Raw genomic sequence first — 9,444 nt, 5'->3', positions numbered from 1 at the left:
CGTCAGTGGTTGATGTAATGCTGTTGGTTTGGTTTGGTTTCGGTTATTTTTCCTTGTTTTCTGTGCCCTGTGCCCGCCCCGCCTTTAGAATGGGAGTACCAAAGTTAGGTGTTAACTGCCACCCTGCTCTTGACTGGAAATACAGGTGCCCTGCGGGCCCAACCTGAGTCCCCTGATCCGCGTTGGCGAGCCCCTGCCTAGGATCGTAGCCCTCAGGGCCTGATTACCTGGACTTGCGTGCCCTGCCCGGGTCCACCGTGGCCCTCAGCTTTCAGACCCTTGGCCTTTACTGTGCGGGGTCGGACGACTGCCCCATCCGCCCGTTTGCTCTGCCCTCTCCTCCGGGGCTACCCCGAGGCTGAGCTCTGCATCCTGCCCAGCGCTGTGGAGAGTCTCTATCAATTAAACAGTTATTGTTGCTGGGCTGGGCTGCAAAGCACTTAGGCGCTCAGCCTTGTCGTAGCTGTACCCCGAAGACCTGCTGTACGTTGTCCCCAAAGCTCTTGTGAGGCTCCAAGATTTTATGTATGAAAATACCTGGTCAATTGTAAAGAACTACACAAACAAGGGTGTCCCGTGCAGATTATTGCCGGCATCGAGATCAGCCTGCTGCAAGTCACCAAGTTTAACCTTCCTACAGAACGTTCAGGAAGCTTTCCTCGGGCGCTTAGGATCTGAGTACGAAGTCGATGGGAACTAAGTAGACCTTCGCCTTCTCTTCGCGTTAAGGGAGCTGGGTCTTTCGTTTTCTTGTCCTGCCATCGTGGGTGCACAGGGGAGGGCAGGGGCGCGGGCAGCCCAGGCCGGGCGAGGCCCCTGCAGGTCCGCTCGCTCCCGGGGAAGTCGCCCGCGCGCCGGCAGCTCGTCCCCATGGTGACGGAATCAACTTCCGCCCAACCTCCCGCCTTGGCCCCTCTCCCCCGCGAAGCGCACCCGCTGGTCCCTGGGGCAGGTCGTGGTCGCGGTGGACGCTGCCCCCATCCTGAGAGGATTTGAAAATGTACAGCCAGCGGTTTGGCGTTGTACCTCGGGAGATTAAGGGCCCCACCCCCAGAGTAGTGCTCGTGGTAAGCGGCTGGGGGGGTGGACGGGGTGTGTGTGTGGGGGGAGAGGCCACAGCTCCCCGACACCGTTCCCCCAGGGTCCCTTAGGGGAAGCAGTGCCTGGTGCGGTCGGGTGGACTTTGTAAACATTCAATGGAGATGTCTTTTTGGCTTGTTTTCACTTTTTCGTATGAATCAGGTGAGGGGTGCAGAACAGATCATCTTTATATTCAATAATTTATCAAACACCCCAGTAGGGCAAGGGTTGGCTTTTGAAAGGAGGAGGAAAGATGGGGCACGCCCGCCACCTTTCTTTTCCACCCCACTGGGACCTGCCCACCAGCCGTGTATTTAGATCCTGTTTGGGGGAAACCAACTTGGGATCACGGGGGCCATGAGTTTTCAAGACACAGAGAGCAGTTTGTCTCCTCGTACTGTGTGTTCCCTTAAGGGCACTGGGGCCGGAGGCAGGCTGGCAGCTGCAGCTGTGATCCAGCTGCGAGCCTGGGGTCGGCCTGGCATCTGGTCTGTGGAAAGGGGCCCGGGCTGGTAAACGGGCTGCGGGTTTTCCGTGTGGTGCCTGCTCAACTCAATCAAGATGGCTACAGGGCAGCAATGGCCTCAGGCCTGGAAAGAGCACTCTTGCTTGTTGGGGAGGCCGGGGCTGGATGGAGATTGGGAGGAGACTTCTTTCTGCAAAATGTGAGGATTCCATGAGTCCTGCCTAGACGCCCGACACAGGTACAGGCAGGTAGCCGTGTACTGTACTGTCTGTGAAGGAGCGGCTCCCCACTGAGCAGCTAACTCCAAGGTCAGCAGTTGGACACATGGGGGAAATAGCAATGAGAGAGACTGGAGGAACAGCCACTGGCTGCTTGGGGTTCTGTATCCAAACACAAGAGTTGAGGGGCTGGACCACTGATTGAGTTCTAATACGTGTGATGGGCTCACATAGAAATGGAAGACAACAAAATTGCCACCAAGAGGGGACAGCAGGCCTATGGGTCGCTTTGAATGGGAGAGAAGTGGGTGCAGGAGATGTGGAGCCTGAATACTTCTTCCAGGATAAGGACATTCAAAGTGTTCTATCTGGAGGCGTGGGAAGTCAGAGGAGCAGCTACTGGGGAACTGCTGAGGGCTCCAATTAGTTAAACGTACACACACTCCTATTAGAAGCACATTGACTTTGCTTGTTCTTCATTGTCTCCAAAAGATGACATAACCTGCTCAAGGTCACACAGTTATTAAGGTGGAGAGGTCAGCTCAAAACCAGGTTGTTAGATATAGGCTCCCCAAATGATTTGGCCATTAAGCAGTCAATAATATAAATACATCTCAGCACCCCCTAAGCAATGAAAAACTTTTGTACTCTAGCCCATAATCCAGGATAAAGTGTAGGTATCTGCCCTTGCAGCGCCCCACTGGATGGTTCCAGCACCCCCTCACCCTGGGCCCCTCCCACCCCACCCCCTGCCCCAGGGGAATGGTATCACCCACTTTGGGTGACTATATAATCTATGTAAGGCATTGTTCTTCGATGTATTAAACAGTAGCCCTAGAAGTGAGAATGTGATATGTTGCAGGAACAAACCCTTTGAAGACACAAGGTAATTCTTACATTCCGTGTTTTAGAGTGGCAATGTCTACTGTGGTAGCCACGGCCACGCGTGGCTTTTGAACCCTTGAAAACTGCCTAGAGCCATGCGTTGAGGTGACAATATTTTGGATACCTTATCTTCAATAAAATCTTCTAAAATTAATTTCCCGTTTTTTACTTTTCTTAAGGAAACTGTTAGAAAATTCTCGGTGGCATTATATTAGGCAACGAGGGTTTGGAGCAATGCCCAGAGACCGTGCCTTGATGGCATCACCCTCTTGTCCGAGAGCTCCATAGCGGCTCCTCCCAAACTCAAAGGGACACGACGGGATGCCCCAAACCTCACAACACTTCCTGGCTCCCTGGATACTCCTGACTATGCGGTTTCCCTCTCTCTCCCAACCTCGTGCCATTTGTAAAAATGGTGTAGCAGAGACAACTGACTTCCAAGTCTCTAACTGCACCAAGGGGAGGCAGAATCAAGATCAGCAGCCTCCAACCTGTTTACCAGTTCTGACACCAGCCACCAGCGGCCCCTCCCACAGCATCTACTTCTCTGCTAGGTTGGGCCATTTGTTCCCGTGACCACACAGAACTCACAGACTGTACTCACAGGTACGGGGTTTATGAGGGAAGTCAGGTCCAGCAAGGCTCGGGATACCGTTCTCGAATCAGGACGGCGTCTTCTCAACTGTGCCCCACAAGCAGGCCCCGTTAGCTTTCTGCTCCTTGGCCTGGCCTCTGCTCAGTTTAAGCCAGTGTTACAAAGCTCTTGAGCTCTGCAGACAAAAGCCCAGCAGCACTCCGCTGCACCAGGAAGCCTCGGCGCAAAGCCACTCAACTCTAGCGCCGTGGGGCTGGCCAGCTCCACCAAGCGCCTGGAACAAGCTTCCACTCACCAGCAAACCTCCTGCCCGAAGACAGTCAACTTCTTGTTCTATGGGTTGGCAATCCTAGTTCCACAAACAAGTGCCCAGAGGCACCTTATTCCCACAACCACCCTCCTGCCCAAGGGCCCACAGTGAGAAGCCCACTGCTCTGTCTCATGCTGGTCTCTTGGTTCAGTGCTGCTACCCTTAATCTGCTGCTGCTGCTGCTGCTGCTGCTGCTATTGCTTGCCAGCTGTCAGGGCCCAGTGTTACAGCTCTCTGCCTGCTGGATCTAGAAGGTTACCATCACAGGCCCCTTGGACCCAAAGGACACACTGCGCTCAAGCAAGGATGTGATTTCAGTAAGGCAGTGACTTGAGTCCCAACCTCTAGTAAGGTGGTGATTCAAGATACCTTCTCCCCTGAATTCTGCCTTATTAACACAACAGACAACTCATTCCAAAATGGGACTAGAACTACAGCATGCTGCTGTGGTCACACGCCATCAAGTCGGTGCCGACTCAGCAACTAGCAACAGCACAAGGCGGGCTGGTCCTGCTCCATCATCACAACGGTTCTGTTTGAGCCATTGTTGTAGCCACTGTGTCAGTCCATCTCATCGAGGGGCTTCCTCTTTTTCACGGACCCTTTACCAAGCATGATGTCCTTTTGGAGGCCCTGGTCTCTCCTGATAACATGTCCAAAGTATGTGAGACAAAGTCTTGCCTTGCTTCTAAGGAGCATTCTGGCTGTACTTCTTCCAAGACAGAATTGCTTGTTCTCTGGGCAGGCCAAGGGACTTTGAGTATTCTTCACCAGCACCGTATTTCTAATGCATCGATTCTCCTTCCGTCTTTCTTAGTCAGTGCCCAGCGTTTCAAAGGTATAGGAGGCAATTGAAAATACCATGCCTTGGGTCAGGTGCACCAGAGTCCTCAAAGTAGCATCTTTGCTTTTCAACACTGTAAAGCGGTCGTGTGCAGCAGATTTTCCCAATCTCTTGACTGCTGCTTCTAGAAGCAAGCCAGACGAAAGCCTTGACAGCGTCCATCTTTTCTCCATCGATGGTGATGCTACCTAGTGGTCCAATGGTGGGGTGTTCTTTCCATTGAATTGTAGCTCCTACTAAAGGCTGCACTCCTTGAACTTCATCAGCAAGTGGTTCAAGTTCTCCCCACTCGCAGCAAGCCAGGTTGGGCCATCTGCATATTGAAGGTTGTTGTTAATAAGCTTTCTTCCAAGGGTGATGCCTCATTCGTCTTCCTATAAGCCAATTTCTTGAATTACTTTCTCAGCACACATATTGGATGTGTGCTGAGGGGACACAACCTGGGTGCACACCTTTCTTGAGTTTAAACCATGCAGTATTCCCCTGTTCTTTTCACACAGCTGCCTCTTGATCCATGTACAGGTTGCAAATGAACACATGAAGGGCTCTGGAAGTCCCATTCTTCTCCAGGCTGTCCAGTTTGTTGTGGTCCACACAGCTGAATCCCTTTGCATAATCAATAAAAAACACCTGTGAACATCTTTCTGGTATGCTCTGCTTTCAGGCAAGGTCCACCTGCATCAGCAAAGGTATCCTTGTTCCAAGGCCTCTTCTGCATCTGACCTGAACCTCTGTCAGCGCCTTGTCAATGTACTGCTGTAAGCTTTGTTGGTTACGGCAGAATTTTACTTGCATGTGATATTAGTGGATATTGCATGTGATATTAGTAGATATTGCATGTGATATTAGTAGATATTGTTCTCTAATATGAGCATTCTGTTGGGTCATCTTCCTTTGGAATGGATACAAATATAGAATCTCTTCCCATCAGCTGGCCAAATAACTGTCTTCCAAATTTGCTGGGCATAGATGAGTGAATACTTCCAGTGCTTCACCATCTTGTTGAAACATTTCGTCATCTTGTTGACACATTTCAAAGGGCATTCCATCAATTCCTGAAGACTTTTTTTTTTTTTGGACTAATGCCTCCAGTCCAGCTTGGACTTGGTAGTTCCTCCCATACCATTGGTTCTTAACATCATAGAAATTAGGATTTACAACATAGGGTACTAACATCAAACACAAATGGAGGATAATCTCATGATACTGAGAACTGTAGCTTATCCAAATGGACTTTTTGTGTATGTGGGGGGGGGGGGGGGGGGGGGGGGGCGGGGTAGACAATATAACCCATAGCTGCGACCTTATGTGTAAAAGAATGAAACATCCCCCGGTTTGGCACCATCATCATGATCATTAGTATGTTTGACTTCTTTATTGCAGCTATAGTATGACAGTCACCTCACTGAGTGTGTTCCTCATTTTCATTGGCGTTCTACTCTAGCAAACATGACATCCTTTTGTAGTGATTGTTCTATTGTGATAATGTGTCTAAAGTAATCAAGTCCAAGTCTCACCACCTTTGCTTCTAATTAACATTATGCTTGCACTTTTTAAAGACTGACCTCTTCATTGTTTTGGTCAGTATGTCTGTCCTATGTTCTTGTTAGAACCATGGTCCGAACACAGTCATTTTTCATCTGCCCTCCTTTTTCATTATCCATCTTTCGAATGCATCTGAGGCGATTGCAAAGACCATGGCTCAGATGTGCCCGAGTTGCCATGGTGACGTGTTTGCTTTTTAAAACTTTAAAGAGCTCTTTTGCAGCAGATTTGCCTAATGCAATATACTTCATTTGGCTTCTTGACTTTTCCTTTGCAGAGTTTGATTGTTGATCCAAGTAGCATGAAATCGCGGACAATTTCAATTTCCCCGCCATTGATTACGATGTCTGTGGGTCCAGGTGTGAGGACTTGCACTTCGTTCAGTCATGTGTGGCTCACATCGAAGGTTGACGGCTTTGATCTTCAAGCGCTAAGTGCTTCAAGCCATCTTCACTCTTGACAAGCACGTTGTGTCTTCTGTGTGCCATACGCGGTTAATGAGTTTTCCTCCAATCCTGGTGCCTCCTCTTCTTCATAGAGCCTGGTTCTCGGATCACTTGTTCAGCATACAGACTGGTTACGTGGGGAGAAAAGGTGCAACCCTGCCACCGGTTTTTCCAACTTTGAACCACCCAGTAGCCCCTGGTTCTTTTTAAATGACTTCCTCTTGATCTAGGTGCAGGTTCCAAATGAGCACAATGAAGTGTTCTGAAATCTCCCACTCTTGGCAATGTTATTCGTAATTTGTTATGATCCACACAGCTGAACACAGCCAAGACCTGATTGATAAAACGCGGGTTAACATCTTTCCAGTACTCTGCCTTTTTACTAAGATCCGTCAAATAATAGCAGTGAGTCTCTCATGACATGTATCTTCATGAATCCAGATGGGGCTTTTGACAGTTCTTTGTCCATGTAGAGCTGCAGCCACTGAAAGATTATCTTCAGAATTTTGCTAGCACGGGACATTACTGATATGTAATAATTTCTACATTGCTCTTTATCACCTTTCATTGGAATAGATAGACAGAGCTATGGGTTTCTTTCAGTTCATGGATCAGGTAGGTAGCTGTCTTCTAAACTCCTTGATAAATACAAGCAAATGTTTTCAGCGTTGCATTTGTTGGTTGAAGCATCTCGATTGCTGTCTCACCCGTTTCTGGAGACTTGTTTTTCTCTGGTGCCTTTTGTGAAATTTGAATGTTTTCCTTTGATACCAGCTGTACTTGATCGTGTGCTACCTTTTGAAGTGGTCGAATGCTGACCAGTTCTTATTAGCACTGTGGTGCTATATGTGCCTTTGTCTTCTCTCGATGCCTGCATCAGTGAGCCTTTAACCCCACAGACTCTTCCAGTATTGCTACATCCGTCAGGCTTGGGTTTCCTGTTCTCTTGGCATGAGAAATGCCGATCGTGTGCCTTCCTTTTACTTTCCGGACTCCAGGTCTTCATCACCTTTTATCCAAGTATTTCACCTTGTCTTCTTCTCAAGCCATCCTTTGAAAGCTGCTGTTCAGCTAGCTTACGTCATCGTTCCTTTTGTTGGATTTTTCCATCTGTGTCTAAGCACGAGTTTCAGAGTCTCTTATGACATCTGCTTTGGTATTTTACTTCCTTCCCATCATTTTAAGGATTTTTAGGATATGATGACCTTTATGCCATCCCACAGTTATTCTGGGTTTTCATCACTGTGGTTTGGGGTGTCAGATCTATCTGTGCAATGGTCTTTAAATCCAGGGGGGATGTAGTCAAGGTTGTAATCTGGCCCTTGGAGATTTGCTTTGAATTTTTTCAGCTTCAACTTTAACTTATACATGAGCAGTTGGTCTCTGGCTTTGTCTTGATGAATGCTTTTGAGCATCTCTATGGTCTCCTTCTTGACTTGAACTCGCCTATGAGCTGGTGCGTTGTTTTACTTATTGTCTGCTTCCAAAAATGTAGCTTTTATTACAGAGGGAGGTCAACACGTAGTCATCAATTATGCTGTTGGGAAAGAAATGTATTTCTGATTAATAAGAATCCTATTATGTAATCTTTGGTAGTGTTTATCCATCACTAAGGCTTTATTTTCCAACTGCCGATCCCTCTGCTTTGTTTCCAACTTTTGCGTTCTGGTTTCCAGGAGTTATTAATAAATCTCGATGGCATGTCCCATCCATTTCAGACCATGGCATGGTGCAAACATCTTCAATGACTTCATCTTGGCATTGATGGTTGATGCATGAATTTGAATAGCTGTCATTTTAGCTGGTCTTCCTTGTAGGTGCATGGGCCTTAACCTTTCACTGAAAGCTTTGCATCTCAGCAGAGCTCTTGACATACTTTTTAAAATGTTGAACTCCATACTGTGCCTCCTCGATTTTCTGTTCCCAGCACAGTAGACCATTTGATTGTTGGATTCAAAATGCTGAATGCCTATCCATTTCAGCTCACTAATACCTAGGCTATTGATCTTCATGTGTTCCATTTCATTTTTGATCACTTCCAGTCTTCCTCAATTCCTACTTTATACATTCCATGTTCTGATTACTAATGGATGCTCGCTTCTCACTGTAAGTGGTCCACATCAGCAAAATGAAGCATCATTGACGTTGACTCTACCTTAAGAAGACAGCACTTTCCAGTTGTATTTTAAGTGTCTTTCAACCTGAGGGGCTTATCTGCCAGTACCATCTTGAAGTACTATGCTGGTCATGATAAATTAATATCTATACACTTGCAAGGAAATCCAGTCAATACAACTACTATTCAAATTTATGTGTCAACCACTAAAACTAGTGATGAAGAACTTGAAGAACTCTGCCAATGTCTTCAGTCTGAAATTGACCAAACATGCAATCGAGATGTGATGATAATTATTGTTCATTGGAATTTGAAAGTTGGGAACTGGAAGGGATTCACTGTGAGAAATCACTCCCATTGAGTCAATTCTGACTCATCATCATCCTATAGGACAGACTAGAACTGCCACTGTGGGTTTCTAAGACTGTAACTTTTTATGGAAGTAGACAACCTTATCTTTCTCCCACTGAATGGCTGTTGGTTTTGCACTGCCAACCTTGTGATTAGTTGCCCAATGTGTGACCACTACACCACCAGGGCTCCAGAGGAAGGGACAGTAGTTGGAAAATCTGACCATAGTGACAGAAATGACACTGGAGAGTGCATGATAGAATTTTGTAAGACAAACAATGTATGCATTGCCAATACCATGTTCAACAGTCCAAACAGTGATTATACACATCAACTTCACCAGGTGGGATACACAGGAATCAAATTGACTCTGGCTGTGGGAAGAGACACTGGAGAAGCTCAATGTCAACAGCAAAAATTAGGCTAGAGGCTGACTGGAACAGACAGACCATCAACTACTCATATGTAAGTTCAAGTTGAAGTTGAAGAAAATTAAAATGAGTCCAAGAGAGCCTATCTCAATAATAGATTTGACTCACTGACCACTAATGACAGATGGTATGACAAGCTGTGTGATTATCAAGAACA

The 9,444-nt window shown here is 47.2% G+C and overlaps 1 protein-coding gene across 1 annotated transcript in view; it reads left to right on the top strand.

Annotated features, from left to right (window-relative positions):
• Window positions 1-881: 881 nt before the first annotated feature.
• The window catches only part of CFAP53 (cilia and flagella associated protein 53), a 37,851-nt gene continuing 29,288 nt past the window's right edge, over window positions 882-9,444 (top strand). Inside the window, exon 1 of the mRNA XM_004702983.2 lies at window positions 882-1,067. Within this exon, the coding sequence (XP_004703040.1) occupies window positions 999-1,067 (69 nt within the window). The 5' untranslated portion in view covers window positions 882-998. The remainder of the gene's footprint in view (window positions 1,068-9,444) is intronic.

Source organism: Echinops telfairi, unplaced genomic scaffold (genome assembly GCF_000313985.2).
Source record: "Echinops telfairi isolate 266 unplaced genomic scaffold, ASM31398v2 ScPeMD7_7400;HRSCAF=8409, whole genome shotgun sequence".
NCBI classification, from domain to species: domain Eukaryota; kingdom Metazoa; phylum Chordata; class Mammalia; order Afrosoricida; family Tenrecidae; genus Echinops; species Echinops telfairi.
The sequence above is the reverse complement of the archived record's forward strand: the minus strand, read 5'-3'. Positions and strand labels throughout refer to the sequence as shown.